Source organism: Polyodon spathula, chromosome 1, assembly GCF_017654505.1.
Source record: "Polyodon spathula isolate WHYD16114869_AA chromosome 1, ASM1765450v1, whole genome shotgun sequence".
Classification (NCBI taxonomy): domain Eukaryota; kingdom Metazoa; phylum Chordata; class Actinopteri; order Acipenseriformes; family Polyodontidae; genus Polyodon; species Polyodon spathula.
The window spans coordinates 88400844-88426378 of record NC_054534.1 but is presented as its reverse complement, the minus strand read 5'-3'; the positions used below and the strand labels follow the sequence as shown (position 1 = coordinate 88426378).

The following is a 25535-nucleotide window of genomic DNA, read 5'->3' as shown; positions in this document are numbered from 1 at the left end:
GAGATAAGGTGGCCCTGGGCCGGCCTAAACTGCCAGTGTGAACAGGGTTTATTTCATACAGCACTGGCAGTAGCAGATGAAGTAATCTGAGCACAGGTTTTAATTGGATGAGTAACTCAAACCTTCCCGCCCCCTGCTGAAGCACTGCTACTGAGTATGCTCGATAATGAGTTAATTGTTGAAAAACAGAAATTGCATCATTCAGTTTTGTATTTAATTTTCTGAAGGAGATTTTAAAAAGTGACCAGGAAAAAAAAAAAAAACATCTTGACACAAAGCTAAATACAAAGCCATCAAATTGTGGACATGCATACATTATGGGAGATTGGAAACATTTTTCAGTGTGTACCAGATAAACTACTATTCCCAGAAGACACTGTGCACTTATATGCCGAATGCATTGTGATACCGGTAACGTCAGCAAAGTGAGATATATTTTCAAAGTTTCAAAATTATGACACCACTTCCTTTTTATGGGAAAAAATATAGTTGGTGGTGTTTTTTTTCGCTATTAGTGTTTGTTGGAAGTTGTATTTATATTATTTTATCCCTTCTCCACCAGATTTTTTTTATTTTCCCCAGCACAGGTAACCTCTTTCACTTTATTTTCGGCGGATGGTATACAAATAATTTTGTTGGTCATTTATTTAAGTTCAGCAAATTAAACCGATAGGATATGCTTGATTTTTTGTCTGCCTTTGTCTGCCATAACAACTTTGTTAAAAATATTTTATGCAAAGTATGTTAGTGATGTGGTCTCGAAATATAAATGCTATATTAATGTTGTATACAGTGCATTTTTAAACATACGCTGACAGTGTGTAACAGTTAAGTTTAATAGAATAAACTATGATGGGCTACTGTTTTCTTTTCTCTGTTGGCTAGTGGAGAAAATGTGTCTTACAGCCAAATTAGGTTACACCTGTTTAGACTGCATATGCAGATCTATTGATGTAGCCTTCCTACTATGCACTGGACTTGCCTGACTTAACATACACTACTGGATCCTCAGTTGATGCACTATAGCCTTGCACTATTGCACTATTAATATGTAATTGTAGATATAACTTGTTGTAATCCTAACTTGTTGCATCCTATTTCATATTGTATTTTGCACTTACTGTAAGCTACACTGTACTTAAAGATTGAGTTTACAGTGTAAATCTGTACTAGAGCCATCAGTTAAGCCTCCAAATAGCAAAAGATTAATTGGGCACACCAAATATAATCGTTCGAAAAACATATCGATGATTGTGCCGCCCACAAAAACGTTCACTATACACAACTACATACAGTCAGTTTTCTTCTCTGTGCACAATTGCCAGGAATACACGATTGTAGACCTGCTCTGGATCCAAGGTGGCACGTTTTTTTGTTTACATCGAAGGCGCGTACTTATAAAGCATTTTCAAATCTGATTTGCTGGTCATCAGGATGGGACCAGCAAATCAGATGCTAGTTAACACTTAAGCAGGAAAAGAAGAACACACCCACTGCTTGTCTTTGGCCGAAATACTGTAAATAGCAAGGTAGCAGGGCGTTAAGGTGCAGTTTTGTTATATTATTAACTATGTGCAATACAAAAATATAAATATTTAAATAGATTATTCAGTATTTATCTTGATGTATATAATGAGGAATGAAATCGATTGAAAAATCGATTTTATTGTAGCAGCCCTGTCCTGTACTGCCCTGTAACACCTGTACATCGCCTTGGATAAAGGTGTCTGCCAAATAAACTACTACGACTAATAATAACAATAATATGAAAAGTGTTGCCAGTCAGAAAACAATAATATGATTATACTGCTGCTGGGGGCTAGGGGACTCCTAGCCCTCTGCCTATTTTCTACCTCCCCATTTTTGTTGGCCACCAGCCACCACTGCATCAGACTTCCTTAAAGCCCTGGAGTCACAGCTGGCTGGTAATCAAACACTATCAACCAATCTAGAAGAACCTTTGCTAACCATCAGGGCAACAGTATAAATACTGTAGCAAGACATTATTCTGTTCAAGTGGGGGCTCCTGCCTGACGAATTTATTTCACCACAGCATATGGAAATATTTATATTTAACAGTTGTGTCAACAGATTTACTTTGCATGCTGAAAAGCTGCTCAGTAGGAAATTACTCAACTATAAAGTGTTTACAAAAACAGAATACAGTGAACAATGCATTGCACAGTTTACCTGATTTCAGCAAATTATCTCCCCCCTAAACCCCCCCCCCCCAAAAAAAAACCCAAACGCTTTACATTTTTGTAAACGATAAAACATTTTTAACACTAAATACTAATGTAGTTTAATATTCAATGCATTACAAGTTTAATACTAAAGGTGCACTACCGGTATGCTACTCTGGGACCACCGCATTTCAGTTTTGTAATACTTAGGTATTTCGGAGGGTACTACTTTTGCTATTGGAGTTTTGAACTGCACATGTCTGCTGCAGTTCCAAAAATACAGTTATCAGACATTGCAGAATAAATATAAATTAGGGTATATCAGGTGTCTTCTACACAGCCACTAGTGTTCAGATCAGGTCTTAAGTATTAAAGCGCTTAAACGTACAAAGACAAAGGTGCTGTTGCAGTTAAGGTAAATATTGCATTGCAGCTTTCATTTTAACTATACAGTATACAGCACATTTTTCATAAAGCAAATGAATGACATTACGTTTAATCATTATAGACAGAAAACATTTGATTGTTTACAAATTAGTGCTGGTTTTGAAGGTGCCTTTGTGATGTCTACCAGGACTCATTTACAATTCGTTCTCAACATGGCAATCAAATAGAAAGATTGCAATCACTGTTGCCTACAGCTGGAATTAAACAGGTGATATAAAGGTTAAAGTTTTCACATCCCTCTGCCATCTACAGTCAGTGGCCAAGTCTTAGAGCAAAATGAAACCATTACAATAGAAACATTAAGTACTGAAGATATGAAACACAGAGGATTCGCGTTTAAAAAGTCATGTTGGTTGCATAGCGGTGTAGTTTAAAATTAAATTACAAGGTCACCAATTGTAATGTAATGTCCTCGATTTACATGCAGTAGAGATGGCACTACATTTATTTGAGAATTTAAAGAATAAAGCATTCACACCATAAATGTGTCAAACACTTCCATAAGGCTAAATGGACAATAACTACAATTTAAATATATACGGTATTCCCATAAGACCAACCAACTGTGAATTTACCTTAATTGCTTGTGACCTCAATCTCAAATTTTATAATCATATTTAGTGCATGGTACTGAAAAATATATACATACCAGTCCAAAGTAGTTTTCTTTCCACAATAATTGGAATGTAATTTTGATTCCTAATGATGAACTACCTCATAATTAATCCACAATTTGATTAAATATAGAAAAATCTGACAATAATACCATTCACATTCTGTTGTTTGGACCGTTTTAAAACTCTCTAATAAACACATGTCGAGTTTTACTTATTACATCCACCCTCCCATGAAAAATATAAGCCTTGTCAGAAATCTATACAACTGAAACTATAACCTTTGAAAACAATCACTTATTGAATAAAATAGTGTGAGATTTTAGCTTGGGAATTACAAATTGCTAGACGTTATGTTTCTTCTCACTATACATAAAATTAATATGAGAAGTATACAGAACAATTGCGAGGATTAAAGTGTTATGTTACAGCTAATGTTGAAAATAATTCAACATGTTATCCTTTAAAAAGCGACAAGAATTCCAGTGATAGATTGTTGTTTGATTATACAGGTCTGCGTGCCCCAGTTTTTTTTTTTTTTTTTTCATATTTTATATTTGTACATATTTAAGAATATATGTACATTAAAAGGATGACACTTGGGTCTATTAGTCTTTTTTGTCTGTAATCAGTGTAATGAAAAAAGGGGTTGTTTTTTGAGCTATAACTCAGCTTGGCAGTGTCATTTATGACTGCTTTTGCTGTAATTAGTATTTGGATCTTGCATATTTGGCTCACATGATTCTAAGGGCAGAGGAAGCTTGTGTCTCTAAAGATATATATCCCTTTGGGAGGAGGGAGTAACATATAAACAGTATTTTCTTTCTGATGAAGTAAAGCCCACATACAGGTAAATTATAAAATAATGTAGTTAAAGGGGGAAGTTTCATGTAGACCTTGTCTTACCTAAATTCTGTCGCTGCCATGAATAAGAGCTGTTTCTTGTCCTTCCCAGAATCCTACTGGAAAATTATGTTCTACTGCGACTGAGAGTTGACTTCTAAATCTGTACCCCAAACTAGAAATGTCTATCGGTCAAAATAGAGAGAGGGATATTAAACTAGGCACAACATGTCATCACGAGATAATTAAATCTCACGATCTCGATATTACCATTCCGTTATCTCATGATTACAAGATAATTTATCCCAGGACCTAAATTATCTCAGGAAAACAGAAGTAATGACTTCCATTTCCTTGAGATCCTGGGATAAATAATTGTGATCACAAGACAACAGAGGGGCAATATTGAGATCCATTATTTTGTGATCTTGACTGCAGGTTTATTTATTTTTTAAATGGCCTCAATGAGCCATTGTAGATATGTACATTTATAATTGTAAGAAAAAAAAAGCCCCAGTGGGTGCACCTAATTTTGATTAATAGGTTTGTCTGCTTTGTTTTATTTTGTCTCTGATGAAATAGTACAATATATACCTTTGGTGTTGTTTGGCCTTTATCTTTATATACGAGGCATACATTTTTGTTAAAAATTGAAGTTAATATACCAAAGTTCAGCGATGAAGTATAAAGGACCATATAACCTAATGAAATGAGAAAGCCAGTGTAGTGGTACTACGTTAGGTTTTAAAAAACTACCCTTTTTTAGGTTTATTTTTTAAATGACTACTGTAGTTGTCATGGGAATGTTTTTTTACAGTAATATGCCTTACATAAGTCTGTAAGTCAATAATTATCAGGGCTGCATCAATTACGTGATTTCCTCGCAAACAGTAGTTTAATTAATGCTATGTTTCCATCTGCCACTTACAATTGATGTGAAATTAGTCATGTTTGGCTGCTAACCACTTTTAATTGGGAATTACAGGGTGGCTGTCTGCAGATTCGATTGCGGTTTGATATTGGACCGAGTTGAGTTTTACAGACTGTTTCATGGTGCAGATGGAAATATAGCATAATAAATTAGGGTCTGGACTAGAGTAGTTCTGAAACCCAGGATGATGTTCCATGATAAATTCTGATTTCAAAAGGTTGTGTTGACTCTTCTCCAGATCACTCCTTGTTGTGGTACAGTTATAAATGACATACTACTAAACTTATTTATTGTATTTAATCTGAAGATTGTGAGGTGGCAAAGAATGCATTCTATTATTGTCAGCCAGCCCCAAATACATTATAGGTACTCATATTGCATCAACAGGTAACACTATGCTTCCAACAGCACTAAACCATATTGTACAGAAATAATGTTATACTCTTTAATTTTATAAATCATAATTTCAAATTCAGTTCTGTTTCATGGTTGGAAACAAACCACATCCTCTTAAATGCTCAGTATGTGAACACCAGTAAGAACATAAAATGCACCCCCACCCCCAAGCATGCAATAAATTACAACAGACCGTCTCCTCACAGTAGAAGCATAGCAGTGGGAAATATTAAGAGACCAATAAAACAGTACAGCAGGCAAAACCTGCAGAGACGTAAGAGAAAGAAAATACAGAGGAAAATTAGCATTCCCAAAAAGGTATCCACATTCTCCAAACTCACCTCTTATAACGGCTAAGCATCTATTTGGTAAAGTCTTCTAACCATGACCTTCACTCTGCAGAGCCAAAAAGTATTTTGATATTGACAGTTATTTATTTTCATGCACTAATAGTTGCTCACAGGTGAGATTCATTAATATGAAGTCCTTTTTGTTTTCTATGACTAATGTATATTTTTAGGAAGCTGAAAAGCTTGAAGGCTTTTGAAGCATATCACACCATTCCATTTCATACATAAGGTGATGAAGAGCTATACTGCTGTTGCTCATGTTGCTATTGTGGATGACAGCCATCTTCCCTGCCGTTTGATGGATGGCTTTTGAATGTTCTGCAGCCTGTTTCATACACGGCTAATCTCATTTAGGGACATATTCTAATGAACCATGCTAAAGGCTAATACTAACTTATGCTTTGTGCTTTATTCTAAGGCACGGCAAAGCCATTCAGATCTAGCCTGTAGAGTTAAAATAGGCTAGAGGGATGATTGAAATCAGGAAACTGTCAATGTCATGGTTTACATGCATTTTCACGTTTGTGCATAATTTAGTTCAATCCACTATAATTTTCATATAACCCCGAGGATGCATCATTCAAGAAAAGATAGAAGCATGCATGCATGTAAACAAGATCTCTATTTTCATGTAAACTTCAGTATGCTGACTAATATATTTAAAAAGATCAAATTATAAGAAATATGCTTTGAACTTGGGTCCATATTTTTCAAAACATCATGTAACAAAGACTGATTCACAGACACATACTGTTACCCTCTCCCAGGAGTAGACGCAGGCAAGGAAATGTATACAGAAATCAATTAGCGGATTAGCGGGATCAATCATCAGTGGGATCAATCATCGGTGGGATCAATCATCGGTGGGATCAATCATCGGTGGTTGATTGGTGGTTTTAAAATATCAAAGCTAAATCAGTTAACCAATTATGTGTGAACATGCTTGAATGTTATTTAAAAACGACATTTAACTGAAACCAAAACCATTTATTCATTAAATAACCTACACTTCCCATCTTAATCAGTATATTATCATATTTCAGTATTGTACATGTAAAAAGCCCTGCTTTTCTTTACAAATTTTGATGTGCTTGTAATAATTCCATTTCAAGGGTAGTTTCGTTTGGACAAATTGTGCATTCTCCTTAGAACAATGCTCAGGCATTAATGTCTGGTACAAGTTGTCCATTTTCCTTGACATTTGGCTGCTGTATAAAACGCTGCATTATGGTAACTGCTTGAAGTCTTATGGGAGCTGTCTCTGTCACAGCAAACCAGTGCAAGGGCAGCATCTAAGCTTGTTAAACAGTATTGCAATCAAAAGTTCAAAATTAATAGCCGTGAAATCCCAGGCATGCATAAGCATTTGTTTATAACCTGCACATTTTGCAGATAGGATACTCTTGTTATTTATTGATGACAGTGTGCTATTCCCAGGTGTAGGAGAATAGCAATATAAATAATGTTGATATTAATCCTACAGACAACTGAATACACCAAAATTAGCAAATGTGTTTTAAAACATTAAAAGATGTATGCATCAGATTAATTTTGAAAAGCAGCATATTAAGCATCAGGTGCCGAAGTTGAAACAAATGTACATTTGTACAATCAAAGCATGTTCCATGAGATAGTTCAGCCATTCAATACATGTAGAAAAAGAGAATACAATAATTAATTGATAACTAAATAGCATATCAGGTGTATGAGGAGATGAAGTTGAGGACTTTATACTAGTACGGTAATACACTTAGTTATAATTAATTTATTAATTTATTAATTAATAGTTATAATTTAATTTAATTGTTCTGGTATTTTCTTTTTCAAGGACCTGGATTTTAATACAAATTTTAATAAAAATAACTCAGACTGGTGACAGGCTCCTGTTGCAATTGACAGACCAAACGTGTCATTTATTTAACCAAACTGTAGTGCATTATGTTATTGCATTATTGATGGCCAACCAATCACATAACCACAACATGGCAGCCATTTTAAGTCAAGGATGTTAGATGTTAACTATTGGTTAATTTGCATTGCACAATATACCCACAATTGCTTTACCAAAATAATCATAGAGTTGTGTACTGAACCTGAAGAACACGTAATATAACTGGTTTAAATATAACTGGTGAAACAGGCTGTTTAGTTATAAACCATTCCATTATCACAAGCCAATACATAGAGCAAGCAAAATCTAACAATTGTAACACCCGTAGATGGAGCTTTATCCTTACCTAATACTGCTAGAATAGAAAATATCCATGTTTTTTAGTGCAGATAATACTATGTTTGCAACTTTCTCTCTATACTATATCTAACTTCCTAATTTGTATGTTTGACCTTGAAGTTTTAACAACTGATTACACATATCCACTTGCCTATTTATAAATATCTGCCATTTCTCTTCTAATACATACCTTCCTTTTGTGGCACCACAAGTAAGTGTACTTCAAACACAAACAAGTGATCATCAGCTTGAAGCTTTTCTCCATTTCCTATGCAAAAATCTTTAAGAAATGTGAATTTCCATTTAAAATGGAGCATCAACCATCAACCCCTATAATATAAAAACAATGACAATTTAAAGTCTAGGTTTGGCTGCTGAAATAGCAAAACAAACATACTTGCCAGCTCTTCTACATAGTTACATGTATGCTAATAAAGCTACTTCTATCAATAAATAGCTTTAGTGCTACCATATTCAAATAAAATAAATTGAGAAGTAAGTCTGCTCCAGAATCTGTTTTTTCCTCATTAAGATCTCACAAGAAGAGATAAATTGTTCCCTTTGCCAAAATATAGTACTAGACACACACACACACATTCAAACTTTACAGTAACTACTGAATATTTGTTTTAATTATTTGTGAATTGACATAATATTGAGATTAGCAAATCTTTGCATACATTTACTTGCTTCAGTGAAATAAAACACTTAAAACATTATATGAAAAAACAACAGAATATTGAACTTAATTTGAAGTTTAGGGAGAGTTGGGCTAAATGTAATCAATTGTCTTCAAAATATCATTAATCATATTTATACCATGTATATTGGCATAAACTGATCAATCCTTTATTTCCTTATCCTCTTGCTGATGAGAGACATATGTTCAGGTTTTGTTTTTGTTTTTTACTCTACCTTCAATCACCTTGCTAGTTAAACCCTAGTTTAACTTATCCGCAGCCCTGGGCCCATTTTGCTCCTCCATCCTCTCCTCCATAACCTCTGCAATTGCATATCCCTCTAGGGGCACGCGAAGCTGGCTTACCAGCCTTGGAGACCTGGAAGTGCTGGCCTCACCTCGTCAAGGGTGCTTCTCAGCGAGCCAGAGGGGGACACAAACACGTAAGGTAACCAGTACACAAGCATAAGCCAATCTCTTACTGCACAGACATTCTGCCCTGTAAACGCAGACATATATCATTCATTGTAAGAAGTGGAAGTGCCGTTAAATGAGTGTGACAGATATTTAAATACACGACCAGAGTATAATTAACTAAATGCTTCTTGCCTCCTTTGAAGGTACTCATGTAGGATTGAAGATTCCAAACAATAGCCTACTTAATAGTACATAGGCTGATTAGAAACAGAAAATGACTCTTTTTGCAGTTATATTTTGTAAAATTCACCAATAGCACACTGACATAAGCATTTGTATAACTTTGTTTACCATAACTAATACGTCTGCCTAAAATATTTTCTATTAAAAGGTTATTTTCATGAAAGAAACAATTTATTTTTCTTTCTTTTTTATCACTCAGACAAGCCATTCCTTGGAGCTAGGGTATTTACTGCTGCTCAGGTAGCTGTATTACAGAGATAAGTCACCACACTGAAACTAATGTATTTAAATTGTGCAAGCATATGCAAAAAATTACTAGCCAATGCAATTCACCAAGGTCTTAGCAACTGAGGCTGTTTCACTAATGCTGCACAGTGAATCACAGCAAAAACAAATTTGGTGAAATTAGCAACTGTCAGCAGAAAAACATGTGAATACCAAATCATAATAATCTCAGCTATATAGCTTTTGTGTCTAACCCTAGGATTTTTAATTATAACATGTCTGCAATAATAAATTTCCTATTTTGTTATGTTCAGTTTGAACAGTATATTAACTGATGTGGGTTTGTAATAAAATGTACGATGTTGGAGATGTTAATTTTCTCTAAGAAAATACTTTTTTGCATTAATGTTAAGAGCACTTGCACTGCTGAAGAATTTATGGAACTCACAAAATTCTGTTTCTTGATAAACATAAACCAATTAAAACTGCTTGTACTGCATTAATTAAATAGAAGATTAAAAAAAAAAAAAAAACTTTATCTACCTGTTTAACAGGATTTACAATTGATATAAAAATAGAGGATAGAGCACAATACTGAATTTGATATCAAAACATATCTAAACCACAATAGGTGGAAAATAACCAACAAGACACACGTGTGGGACTATTAAAGTGACTGGAAGTGCACTGTTTCATGTGTGTTTTTTTTTATTTTTTATGATACAACTTTGGTAATATTTTATGTCTTTCACCTAATATTTTCACATCTATAAAGTTTCAAAAGTACAATAACAGTGTTGTGTTAAGTTTGGGGGGGGGGGGGTTCCCTAATCACTGCAATAAATGGTAGCCTGACATATATGTGTCTATAAGAGCACCACTCTGTATCGCAACTCATTGCTCGTTTACTTTGTCATATGAAGAACACTTAAACAACAAACATTAATTCTTATACAGTACTACAGTAGAGCTGTTTAAATGTAGGATGCTTGGTGGTCCAGTGCTTAAAGAAAAGGGCTTGATACCAGGAGCTCCTGGTTCTAATCCCTGATCAACCACTGACTAACTGTGTGTGTGACCCTGAGCAAGTAACTTAACCTCCTTGTGCTCCATCCTTCAGATGAGATGTAAAACCGTGGTCCTATTGTATTCATTAACGTCGTCGCAACTACGTGTTGATGGGATCAGAGACATCTCTGTAAGTCACATGGATAAAAGCGCTTGCTAATTATTATTATTATTATTATTATAATAATAATAATAATAATAATAATAATAATTCTATATATAATCATACTAATACGATACAACTTATGCTATGTTCACTTACGAAAGTGATATGCATAATGATATGGTATTAATTGGTAGAGCATATTATATACATAGACATAATATATATAATATATATATATATATATATATATATATAGTATATATATATATAGACGGACTATCTTATTCTAAGATGCCCTTTGAATTGGCTAAGTACAAGTAAACTGAAATGCTCACCAGGTCATAAAAAAGACCAATCTGACAACTAATAGTGAATTAAACTAAAATAGGGCACTCGTCATATTATAAAAGTTAAAATAATTCTGAAAGTAAAATAATTAATTACAACATCTATTTCAACAGATTAATTAGTAGTATTAATTAAAACATGGCTTCCTTACTAACTAAAAATGAAAAATACATTTAATTAGTTTAGAAATGACTAAGTGCACTGTGCAAGGAAGGCTTTTAAAATAATCAAAGTGTGGCACAAATAAGATTCACTTGTCGAAGCAATATTCAAGCTAACCTAGCTAACATCAGTTTAAGTAGGCTGTATTTTGGCAAATGTAATCAATATTCCAATTTGGTTCACAAACTCATAAAATCATTAAAAAAAAAAAAAAAAAAAAAAAAAAAAAAAAACATGGAGCACTTTTTCCACTTGTGTTGGACTATACTACCGCTTAAAAAATGAACAGCTGCCACAGGAATAGCAGGTGACATGTATCAGTGTTCTTTTTAACAGCTGCCTTGTGACTCTTCATATTGTATTTCTGCACATGGTTGCAGGTGACTCAATGTCTGTTCAAGTGACTACCACCAGGTATACAATTTGTGCAGAAAACTCCTTCAACTGACTAGATACCTACCTCTTATTTTATTAACCTTAACTAAAGAAGAGGAAAGGAAGTAACATTAAACTAGTAAAGCTTACAGTACAATTGACCTTTCATCACTCAAATCACATGCCTGGGTTACTGAATTACTTTAAATAAGGGCCAGAGAACAGTTTTTTGGACATGAAGAGTGTTGTTTGTAATTTGTAATTAGAAAACCTATCGGCTTCAGTTCAACCTCTTTATACTTTCATGAACGGAAAACTGGCCCAGTCAAACAACACCTTATTAATTAAACTGAACAGCCAAGTTGAGAGCAGTCACTCAAGATTACCTATTGTAACTGGATCATACCTTCTGTTCGGTGGAATCTTTAAAAAAAAAAAAAAAAAAAAAAAAAAAAACTCATACATCTGCATGACTTATTAGACACATGTCTGTGTTTTAAAAATATAAAACACAATATACAGAAGTCATCAGAACAGATTATTTTAAACAATTCATTCTAAAGCATTTGGAAGCATTTCTTGCAGTTGTCTGTCAACATGGATTTCTCCATTGACAAGTTTACAGGAAATAAAGCCAGATGCTTAAAGACCAACATAGCATAGTTAAAAGTATATATAACATATTTTCTAAAAAAATTATCAATTTAGAAACATTACTTGAGTTTTGTATTCATTTTGAGAAATTCTACTTAAATTAGATTGTACACTGAATACGGTGAGGTTTTTGAGTATGTGACATGATAGAAACCCTTTTTAGAAAAGCAAAGGATGCTTTCATAACATTATTAAGCCAAATAAATTGTCCAATAATTATAGGAATCTTTGGAGAAAGACTGCTATTTGCGGTAATCTACCTTAAATGGTGCAGAACAAATCTAGCTTTGAGAGGCCCAATAACCTTGAACTGAGTATACCAAAATTAATAAAGTGGTGCATTAGCTCCCTAGCCTCCACCACTGCAACTGTATTAAAGATCAAACCTTGCAGTTAGTGGGAATGGGCGGGATACCTTAAATCACTTGGTTACTGGAAAGTGGAATCTATAATACATGTAAGTGAAGAGTACATTGACTCAAATATCTAATCAAATAGTGTACTGCAAAGGTAATACAGTAACAGAAACTAATCAATATAGAACAGAACCTATTCAAGAATGTATGAGATTTGTTTTTTTGTTTTACTAGGAAAACCATACACCCATAAAACTATGATGATACATGCTGTATATTAACTTTAGATCAAACACATTTCAAAAGGCTAGTTTTAACATCTCAGGTTTTTATGTATAAAGTGTTCTGTTGCTTTTTTTTCTTATGCAACAGCATATCCTTTGAGCTTTTTTAAAGGTTTTACCCATCATGTCAAAAAATCTGATCTGTCAGTGTTTATAAATGTCAGGAGAAACAATACAGCATATTAATGTACTCACTTTTCACAAAAGGATAATTTCATTGCTATAGCATCTTAACATGCAGATGTACTCTGTTTTAAACAAACACATTTCACATAAGAATTCTGAAGCCAATGCTAGTTTATTCAAGATGTGTAGCACAGTTAAACACAGTGGCACTGAATAGATTATAAAATACATTATTTATTAGTATTATTTATTTATTTATTTATCTATTTTTTTCTTTGGCAGAAGCCTTTATCCAAGGTGACTTACAGGTCTTACAGGGCAGGACAGAGTTACAAGGCAAGGTCAAGATTTAAATACAGTATAGTTTACAGTAAGTGCAAATTATTCTACTAAAGTACAATATGAAATTGCAATAAGTTAGGATTCCAGCAATTTATAATCTAAAATGACATAGTAGTCATGCTACATATTTAGGAAGATTCACCATTCATGTCACCATTTAGATTTTACTCGTTGAATTTTTATAGGTGTGTTGACTTATCATAAAGCAAATAAGTAATATTAAAAAATAAGTTAAATAGATAAATACAGCCTTCAGAAATTCAAAAGCTGTACCACATTGTATAAAAAAAGTATGGTATCAATACTTCATGAGACATCCACAGAAGCAACATAAGAGGCAACTGTTTTTTGCACTCAGTGCACTATCCAACTGAAATACTTCATTCTTTATTGTTTTCTAATCTATTCCGGCATCCTGTGCATTACGCTCACAAAACAAGCTGCCTGACTAAAAAATACAGGAGGCCGCACTCAGAAATTCAAGAGCATTAGCTTACACCAAGTCAACTAAATAATTAATAACACAGTGTAACACATTTTTTTTTTTTTTTTTGTTCCTGGGTAGTAAGTGTTATTTCCTAATTGCTTATGCCTCAAAAGTACAGAAAATGGCTATTATTCCCCACAAACTTTGCTTTTGTGACCAAGACAGTGCTATTTCAAAATATCACTATTTCCAATGGGAAAACGGGCAAATGTGTGTCTTTTCGTTCACATAAAGTCAGAAAAAAACAACATATGAATCCAAATTAACATGTATTTATACTAAAGTAATACAAAAATGACTACAAAAGATTTAGACGTGAGTAAATCTCGAAAAACTACTCACTTCTAAATCTTTAGTAGTCATTTTTGTATTACTTTAGTATAAATACATGTTCATTTGGATTGATATGTTGTTTTTTTCTGACTTTATGTGAACGAAAAGACACACATTTGCCCGTTTTCCCATTGGAAATAGTGATATTTTGAAATAGCACTGTCCTGGTCACTAAAGCAAAGTTTGTGGGGAATAATAGCCATTTTCTATACTTTTGAGGCATAAGCAATTAGGAAATAACACTTACTACCCAGGAACAAAAATTGTGTTACATAGTGTAATTCATCATAGTGCCATAGAAAACACAAGAAACAACCGTGCTAGTCTTTATTCTTAGCAAATGTAGAACACAAGGTTTTACTTTACAATATATTGACCTTGATGTGTTCACTGAGTTTGGCATTATTCTAGAAACACTCCGAGGACATTCATTTAAACATTTAATATCCTTGTTGTTTGTATTGCTTACATGGTGTGAAAAATCCTTTGGTGGTTAAACTGAAATTAAACCATAATTAAAATACAGATGTAGCTGGATATGCTTGATTGCCTAGTGCTGTCTGAAGCAACCGTGTACCGGTGTGATGGTTCTGTGCACTGCTGGGTCAGTATTTAACTCTCAGAAAAGTATGTGAAAATCAGCCAGTTTATTCACAATCTGGTGGAGATGTCTTAGGGTCAATACAGGTCATAACCTAGCACAATATTTCATGTACCACTAGCTGCAGAACTGCAGGTTTGTGATTTTAAACTACATCTACTTAATAGACCAGGAAATAAATCAAGGACAGTCGTTAATTACAGTAATCTAAACATATTAGTGGTTACAGAGTGAAATGTCATCTCTTACCTGCTTGTTGTACTTGTTGTTGGTTTGACAGCTGTACTCAGAACAGTGGTCAGATCCAATGGAAATATTATCTCCTGTTCCTACAAAAGTGTTGGCAGGGGGCAGCTCTTGCACAGCCTGGTGCTTTTTCCCAGCAGTTGGTGACTGTGGGTGAAGCTGAACTGTTGGCAGAGGCGAGCTTGATTTGTAATGTCTTGCCAGGTCAGGACTCCCTGGGCCTCCATTTACAGATCGATAGTGACCCATGCCTGGGCTGTCTGACAGTTTCTCATTGACACTGTCATATCGCTGTCCATTAGGTTTTGAAGCTTCAACGGTTACAATGCTACTGTACAGAGCTTGCTTTGATTTTTTGTTCTTTTTGTCCTTTTTAGGCTTTTTATTTTTATCATGCGGCTGTGGAGTAAAAAAATCTTCATGGTCTTTCTTACCAGCTTCATATCCGTTTTTATTCTTTGGTCTACAATATCGTGCCATGACCACAACCAGTATTATAAGGATTACAGTCATAATGCCAGCTACCACACCAATTGCTATGCTAAGTCTTTGCTTCCCTAAATCATTGCTTGGATCACCTGCAATGTCTTGTGTCAAAGATGTGTGTAGGCTCTTTGAGATTTGGGCTTCCACAGTTGTGGCATTGGACACACTCTCATTAACGTATACATGGACAAGAGATATTGTGGACTGGGCAGGTAGACCACTGTCATTAACTTGTACAACCAGTCGATGCAGACCATAGTGCTTTTGAGCTAATTTCCCAACCAAGGAAATTACACCACTTTCTGTGTCGATCTCAAACAGTTTAAATGGGTTTCCCCCGACCAGACTATAGTTTAAATCAGCATTAATTCCTGTATCCCTATCAGTTGCCAATACTGTAGCAACAATCGTTCGCATGTTGCTCGATGGTGGCAGGAGGGTGTATGAATTATTACTAGGGAAGGTAACGGTTGGCGGATTGTCATTTTCATCCATCACAAACAAAGATACTGTCGCTGTAGCAGTCCTTGGTGGATCTCCGCCATCAACTGCCTTGACCCTAAAGGTGTAGGTGGTCTTTTGCTCCCTATCAAAAGACATGGTGGAATAAATTGTTCCAGTACTATTTTCAATGGAAAAAATATCCTCCTCCTCTTCAATGAAGAGGCTCATTTCTGCATTGTGATCTTTGTCAGCATCCATTACTGTAACCATCCCAACGGGGCTGTTAGGTGGTAGATTCTCTTTCACATAAAAGGTGAAAACATCCTGCATAAATCTGGGCTCATTGTCATTTTTGTCTGCTACCTTTACCACAACAGTAGCAGATCCCTGGAGAGTAGGAATGCCTTTGTCTTTGGCAATCACTTTAAATGTATATATTTCAGTCTCTTCTCGATCCAAAACAGTATTCACTGTGATGTCACCTGAATCTGGGTCTACAGAAAATATCCCAGATACAGAGGGGTCGAGAGAATAAGCAATCTCAGCATTTTTACCACTATCTGCATCTATTGCAGCCACAGTAGCCACTCTTTCTCCTGGTGCATTGTTTTCAGCAAACGCCACCTCGACCACATTTTGACTAAATATCGGTGGGTTATCATTGGTGTCTCCAACCTTTACAGTCAATGAATTATTGCTGGATAAACTAGGACTTCCAGAGTCTACTGCTACAATGACAACATTGTATTCCTGTGTACCTTCATAGTCCAGTGGGGCAGAAGTGTGCAAGAAATATTTTTTTTTATTCTGTTCTCCTTCTATTTCACTTGCAGGTTTTAGCTGGAATGGGACATCCCCAACCACTGTGCAGGTAACTACCCCATTTTCCCCTTGATCCCTGTCTGACACTTGTACTAAAGCTATAGGGGTATCTACTACCACATCTTCTGCTACATTAGCTATCCCATCTTTTAAAGGTATTCGGCCAATTTTCCTGATGTCTATTACTGGTACATTATCATTTTCATCTTTGATGTTTAAGACAACTGTGGCTTTATCATTTTTGGGGGGCTGCCCTCTGTCCCTTGCCATTACTGTGAAGCGTAGCTGACTTACTTCTTCTCTATCTATGCGATGCAAAACACTTAACCAGCCTGAATTTTCATCGAGTCGAAGCAGCCTGCGTACTGACTCTGTGGCTGCGCCAAATACATACTCTATTTGCCCATTTACCCCAACATCTGCGTCTGTGGCTTTTAGCTGTAGTATAGGTGTCCCAGGAGAGCTGTTCTCTGCTAAGTCAGCTTCATAGATGCTTTTATCAAAACGAGGGCTATTGTCATTCACATCAGAAATCAAAACCCGGAGGATAGCTTGGGAGGACCTAGAGGGTTCGCCACCGTCTCTGACACGAAGTGTTAGTTCATAAGAGTCACTCTGCTCTCTATCCAGTGCACCTTTAATAATCAGTTGCGGTTGCTTCTCTCCATCAGTAGTGTCAGCAACTTGCAGTTCAAAAACACTGCTTCTCCCTACCCCATCAGCATCAAACCTTCTTTTTCCTGAATAGCTATCCCCGTTGTCTGTACGACCCCCAGAAGATCGTCTACCCGTATCCCCAGTATCCTGTATAAGCTCGTACCTCTCTATTCCATTCCTGCCAAAATCTCTATCAGTAGCTGTGGGCAGCAAGTACAGTGTACCTATAGGTCTGTTCTCTTCCACAGACAAAGTTAGTACAGGGGATGGGAAAGTCGGAGTGTTGTCATTTATGTCTAAAATGATCACCTTTCCCTCAAACAGATCAACCCAGCTTTGAGACGGACCTATTACAGACACTTCGAAATCTACGAAGCACTCGTTTTCATCAAATATCATTTGGCATTGTGCTAATTTCTCTCTGTCGATTCTTCGTTCATTAGTGCTCAGCTCCCCTGTGATGTTGTCAATTTTAAAATAATCTGATCCTGATTCCAGAGTGAAAGTGACCTCACCAGAACCAGCTACGATTCCCAGGTCTGAGGCTACGTTTCCTATCCGAACATCAGACGGTCCTTCCTCGGCCAGCCGATATCGCAGTACTTGCTTAGCAGATGCCTGACTCAGCAAGAGCTGTAGGATGATCAGCCAGAAGCATAAATAGTCCACTGCGCCAATAGTCCTCATGGTTTTATACAATAATTTGGTATGTGTTTTCAGTCTTGATTGATGTTTTTTTTTTTTTTTTTTTTTTTATATATTGATAATAAATGCTCTCAAATCAGTTATACTTATATCTGCACTCGTACTTAATTATGTAGTCTTTTTATTTTATTTTTTTTCTCAAGAGCGATTTAGAATGCCTGCGACTTTAAACCCATGCGTCTTCTTACAGCGTTTCAGATGATTTACACTTTATCAAAAATAATAGCATGTCAGCTCAAGATTATTCATTTTTCGTTAACGTTGTTACAAAGCACTTTTTTTTTTTTTTTTTTTTTTTTTTTTTTTTTTTTACCAACCTTGCAATTTGCAATCGTAGGTTCTTTCGTGAGTCCTGTTCTTGGAGCTGCGAGATCTTTTTACTTGAGTCGGCGTGTAAAACAAATTTTCACAAGCAAAGCATGTCCTATTCATCCACCAATTCTACTTTATCCAAGTCCTCTGGGTTGTAGACACAACAAACACAAAAACTAATGCACCTCCAAATGCTTGCTTCTGTTTTATATCCCAGTCTCGTATGGCAGTCTACACTTAATTTGCAGTTCCCTCTTGCAGAACCAAATCATATTCATTCCAAACTACTGACACTTTACAAAAACAGTTCGTCTTCTCACCTTGTAGCTGAATACACAAATACCCAAGTGATGAGGTGTATTTTCCTCCAATAATGCAAATGTAAAAATGTTTCTCTAAAATGTAATCAGCTGCTGGTCGTAACAGAACAATTGAGCTGTTTAAGTAAATGGTGCAAAAATGTATTTCCAAAAAATGCTAGAGACTTGTAGTTAAGATCCGAAGAATTAAGCCGTTCCAAGACCTGCATTCTCAGTCTGCGCGTCTCTTTTTCACCTGCATTTGCACTGCGTGTGTTAGCAATCTGTATCTGCAGCACTCTAAACGATTCACAAATGATATTGCAGTCTCTCGCTCTCTCCACCCCTCCTCCTTTCTGTCCCAATGCACGTAACCAGAGCTGAACTTGATCGCTCAGTTTAAAGGGTACCATAAAAGCGTACTGTATTGTTAGGGCTATCCTTTCATCGTGTTATAAAGCCAAAACGAACACAACTGTGACCCAATACCACGTGAATAAAGCAAATTATGTCAGTTCTCAAACGCCCAAGAGGCGGGGTGCAGTAAACATTTCATATTAAAGGTATCATCGATAAAATAGATTTTTAATGTCACAGAGTTAAATATTCCATTGCAGCATTTAAACGTAATTTGGAGAGAGTAATGTTAGAAACAAATCATGTGCTGCTGAATTGACAGGCAACAGCACAATTAGTTATATATTGGGGAATTTTTTTAATCAAAAGTCGAACCAATATTGTTTTTTTTTTTTTTTTTCCCTGAGTAAAGCTGCATTTTCCCTTAACGGAAAATGTAATTTCAGAAAAGCCATGGCTATTTTTTTTCCCTGCAGCAGAATTAATGTTCAGAAATGTGCCAGCAGCATAACTGAATCCAGACTTTTCATCCAGTCCAGTAAATGAAATTCCTATGCAGCATTTCCGCCTATTATATTGCAGTCTACAATAGTACTCCTCCTTTCTGAAATTAAGCACCCGTTGAAAGGAAAATTATATTTTGATGCAATTACATAAAATGCTAAATTAATAAAATGCAGTACAACCACGAACTGTGTGATTCAGTAAAAATATAACATCTGCTTTGTAGCCTAGAATCTAGCACACACGTAGAAGACAGTGAGTATTTCATTTTTTAAATTATGTGCTTATTCACCAGAATACGTGGATCGCATATTAAACGGCGGGGTTTCCCGTCCGCTAGGGTTGCCATGCCCAAATCAGCATAGAAGGTATACATTAGGAAATCCCAGTTCTGTATGTGTTCCGTTTAGCACTTGGATGTTTCAGGATGTTAGTACTACTACAGTACTATTAGCATTCAAGAAACTTATCAATCTTTGCCATCCTTGCTCCTAGGCGCCCTCTGTTGTTCGATTTCACATATTTTAACTTATTTTTAAGCAAAATTTTAGATAAACAAGCCAAGACTTTAACTCTTTGAAGTCGAGTTGCCATGAAATCTTCTCCGGATACAGTAAGTGTCCCCTGTTTGAAGGAATAGATCAAACATTAGAAGAACAGGCCAAACAATTGCTTTTTGACTGAATAAAAAATGTTACTGTCAATAATAATAATAATAATAATAATAATAATAATAATAATAATAATAATAATAATAATAATAATAATAATAATAGTAGTAGTAGTAGTAGTAGTCTTACAAGTTAGTTTTGTAACTTGGAAAACAAACCCTCATCCTCATCCTGTTCACCTCAAGAACCCTTATGGTTCAGGAGATGCATTGGGCCTGGTTACTTTTAATCTCTGAGTCTCCAGGGCAACTGAATGTAAATGGTACCTCTGAATGAAAGAGGCATAAATATTCACTGCACAGCTCTTAGGGAGCCCTTCTCAAACTGGGATTTGCAAAAGATAGTTAAAGTTGGGGGACACCACACACACTCAATGCATCAAGAAAATTACAAAAGCCAAGACAAATGTCCCCATTTTTTAATCATGCTTTTGCTACAATATTAAAAAACAAAACTATCCTGAACCAACAGTTAGTTTGAGAAAAGTCTGTATGAGAAAAGTCCAGCAGACTGCCTCCGATGTAGGAAAGCAGTTTATACAGACCTGACAGCACTTGTCTGTGTGAATTGTACATCTTTGTGTAACTGTGGCTTGTCAGAAACCTTCTCTGCAAGAAGACCAGATGGCTTACTCCCTGAATCATAAAGTAGATAAAAAGATGAAGTACAGTCATTATGAAGATGAGAAAAAAGAGCTCTAGACAGTTAACGGAAATGATTCACAATTGCCAAGTAATGATCTAATGTGGCTGACCAAAGAATACCGAGGCTGCAAGTGTTTGAGAGCATTGTATCCAAAGTATGTCCAATCTGGGACTTGTTTGCAATACCTTCCTCATTGTAGTTCTGCTCTGTATCCACCAGAGGGCATAAATAGTCACCACAGAGACATTTTTTTTACCTTTTTATTGTAAACATAATACATCTTTTTAGAAACCTTGAGCTTCCATACATTTTACTACTTGACATGGAAATAAATATAGTATTCACAACAAATCCAAACATGAACTAAACGGTTGAACGACACAAAGACGAGTAATTCAAATATGTAAATATTATGTTTTACATGGTATGTTCATATTTGAAAGAAAAGAGGCCATTATCATCTTTACATGTTAACTTGCTGTCAATGCGGATTAATAAGACAGAATCAAATGCGTGTTATACTTTTTCTCTTATACATATTTATAAATATTTTAATAAGACTTATTCTGCATGAAGATTAATTTAAAAACATTAATATTTACAGTGGCAATATTACTGTACATAATTGTCATGCAAATATTTTTGAAAACAAGCAAGCTTTTAAATGTCACTATCTGGTTAGCTCAAATGTCACAATAAAAGAGAAATATTGCAAAATGACTAAAACTCCACTACTAAAAGCCTAATGAGACAGATAGTGAATCAGGACACAATAATTTACTTAATTGTTGCACAAGTAATAATCAAGACCATGTAGAACATATAACGGATCAGTGCTTTCTATGATATAATCCAAAAACAATAATAATGTCTAAGGATTGCAGGAAATTCAAGTGATGGCAATATGACACGAGCAACTGGATGTATGTTTTATAATTTATATTGTTTATTTTCTAATTTATTTTCGGATGGGGGCAGGGGCAAGAGAACACTACATGTATTGTTACAAAGAATAGGAGCAGAACATTTTCTTGGCTTTTTTGGAGGAAGGTGTTGGATGATTTCCTCGTCACTCAAAAGCCTGTGCTTTCTGTGGGCCACCAGTCTATACTGCCTAACATCCCACGGAGAGCATGTCGCTGAGATAATGTCTTACAAAATGTATGTTGCTTATTATTTTTTTGCATTATTCTGCTCTTCCACAAATTTTAGTCTTTGTGGATAAAACTTAAAATCTGCTGGCCATTATTGTTTGTTTTGGTATTGACGGTGTTTTGTTGTGGTCACGTACTGGTGGCAGGGTTTGCTTTTTAAAATTGAGATTAGCAGTTTTATCATATTAGCAGTTTCATCTTATTATACACAGGTCTCCTGCCACCACTGTGTATAATAAGGCTGTAAAACACCAAAGTTTATAAGAAAATTATCATTTTCCATGTCCCTGTATAATAATAATAATAATAATAATAATAATAATAATAATAATGTGATCATGCTTCTACATATTGTAGGCTATGTACAGGTACAGAAATTATATCTATCTACTAATAAAACATTATTTAGGCTTAATGTCTTGGCACAGTATGATTCTAGAATGTATTTAAATATTTAAATATAAATATGTATTTATTTGATTTCCATGTAGGTCATTCAAACATAATCGCATCAGATGTTCTCTGAAACAGATTTCTTCTGGGATTTCTGCAGCACATGGTGTTTTTCTTTGTTCAAACATCCAACATTAAATGTATAATTTGTAGTTGGCAATTCACTGTTGAATAATTACTGTAACCAAACTTCTTGAAAAAAAATCTTCTGCAGTTGTGTATGTTATGCACACATTATAGTTCAGTTTGCAACACTGCTTAGGGAAGGAATTGTGTTGCGTTTTAAACCCTACTGCCTGGTCAGTAGCACTTTAAGGAAATGACTGTAGCCTGAGGTTAGGATTACATGTTTATGTACAGCCCTCACCTACAAATACATCTAGACATACTGAGCATTATAAGTAGAGTGGTGTTTTACAAAAAAATAAGGGGCCATCAATTGGAACTATTCACACAGCAAATAGATGTGTTAAAACATGACATATTGTTAAAAAAAGTTAAACACTGGAGGATTCCAGGCACGGTAAAGCATATTTTTATACAGCTATGGCGAAAAGTTTTGCATCACCCTATAGAATTACCAGTTTTTGCTTCACGTCGAATAAAACATGCTCAATGATGTGTTAACATATTCAATTCCATACAGCTTTGTAGTTGTCCACATACTTAACAAAAAACTGTCATAAATAGGTGATATTTCCAAATCTAACATGAAATACTGTACTACTATTATGGCTTCCGGAAGACTTTTGCAATATCATTTTGTAGTTTCTTTGAAAAGATCAAAATTATGTTCATATAGTTTTTGTTTTTTGTTTTTGTTTTTTATTATGTCTCACTCCTAAAACTGTAGCTGAGGCAAATCTGTTGGCCATAGCTGTACATGGCAAACCAGGGTAAACTATGGTAAATGCATCATAAAACATGGCAAAGCATGGCAAAACTGCAAAAATGCTATGCAAAAATGCATTTATAAGGGAACACATAGATATTCCTAATCATAAAGCAATTAGATTGGAGCCCTGATCCTTAAAATCCTCAGAGAACTAAGCTTTGCATGTGCCACTGAGGTGGAACATGTTTAAGTCTAAAGCATATAGCAATGTTGAATATACTTTATTCAATTTATTTATTATTATTATTTTTTTGCATTCTGTGTTATTAATTTGAACCTTCCTCCATTGCTAGGCATTGCTGAAACATAACCACTCTCTTTAGAAGCTGCGTCTTCGCTGTTTTTATTTTATTAATACAACATACAATATTTATGATTACCCTCCACATCAAGCTCTGTTCAGGTTATTTGTAACATTTCCACCTTTTTTGATGGCATCAACAACTGTAACTACACATGTTATTTTAGGAATAAGGAAACTAATGGAATGGAAGTTTTATAATTCTCAAGTACCAGTTATGGATATGCCAGTACCAAGCATATAAAGCACACTCCTCTTGTGTGCATGACTATTTGTGATACATACTGTAACTTGCATTAATGGCTGATGACAATGATAATTGTGTCCCTGCTGTGTTCTCTTATTATTTTGTGTTGTGATTACATTGCATATCAACACTGTAGAATACTGTAACATTATTACAGTTAATAATAAAATAATGCCATGGTGGCTTGTACTTCGTAAGCCCAGTGAGTTAAGCTCAAGGGGTTTAAAACAAAGTTGGCTTATTAAGATTTAGGAGTCAAGCCGATGTTGGGCATTACATTGTATTTATTTTTCTCCTTATTAATTGAATCTATATATCGTTTAAATTTAGGGATATTTATTAAATGAAGTCTTTTCTGGGAATTGGTTGTCCTGTAGCCATTTTGTGTGGATTAAACTGGTTACAACAAGCTCTACAGGGATTAGTGACCATTCCTTGTACAAACAGTTATACTGAAGAAGCCTTCCTGTTATTTGAAACAATGTGTCTGCTGTGGGTGAAATGGTATGCCTATTCATTTTACACAGGATTTCTTGGTTTCCTACCCTTTATATTTTTAGTCCAAACCTTTGAATTCTATGAAGCACATTGCTGCTGTCTGAGGTGTAGTGCAATGCATCATAAAAGTTTTAATCACTTGAATAAATATATATTCGAAACCCACGGTGGATTGTGAAATGTTAAGAGTATACCAGCTGACCCCTTTTCAATGTCTTTTGCATTCTGAGCTATGACATCACTTGACTGATATTTCATGACCTACTGCCACAGATAGTAGCAGGAGTGCACATGTTTGGCTCACAGTTATCACTGGGGAAGAGACTCTCTTTTATTTTTTCCTTGAAGAGCCTACAGACCACTAGAACAATAAAACATAAAAAAAATAAAATTTTACAAACGAGGCCATTCACACCATGTGTGTTCGCCCTGTTCCTAGTAGCTGATTGATCTCAAAACTTTGTCAAGTTGGGCCTTAAAGGAGTAAAGTGATTTACCATCAGCATGACTAGGTAACCAATTTAGTACCCTAACCACTATTTGTGTGAAGTCTATTTTCATTTTAACTTATGTAACCCAATAGGGGCAGATGCAATGGTGGAACAGTACAGCCTACGTCAACATGAATCCTAGGTCTCATAAGTACCAAACTGCCATCTTTGTATCATGTCTGCTTCAATTTTCCAGTGACATAAGCACGAATATGTAGGTGATTGCACATCACAGATGTTGAGACTATTCTGCTTCCTCGATGTCCTAACAATCTATTTATATTTAGTATAGCAAATAAAATTTTAAAAAATAAAAAATAATCGAGAATAGTGTTTGCGGCAATATAGTAACCATAATAGCAACCAGTATCCAATCTGAATGATGAGATGAAGAAATCAAACAACTGATGCAGTTTGATTATGTTGAGCAACTTTAATTCAGCATATCGCCAGTAACAACACAGGCACTGCACTGTCTTCCCTAAAGTCAGGAAGGAGGCTTTGACTTTATGAACACTTACTGTGAACAAGTTACTGAACAAACAGCA

General features: G+C 35.2%; 1 protein-coding gene across 3 annotated transcripts in view; it reads right to left on the bottom strand.

The window, feature by feature from the left end:
* LOC121323821 (protocadherin-7-like) overlaps window positions 1-18454 on the bottom strand; it is a 181946-nt gene extending 163492 nt beyond the window's left edge. For all 3 annotated transcript variants that reach the window (XM_041265078.1, XM_041265085.1, XM_041265094.1), the window contains exon 1: window positions 15050-18454. In XM_041265078.1, the coding sequence (XP_041121012.1) occupies window positions 15050-18142 (3093 nt within the window). In that variant the 5' untranslated portion in view covers window positions 18143-18454. The remainder of the gene's footprint in view (window positions 1-15049) is intronic.
* Between the last annotated feature and the right edge of the window lie 7081 nt (window positions 18455-25535).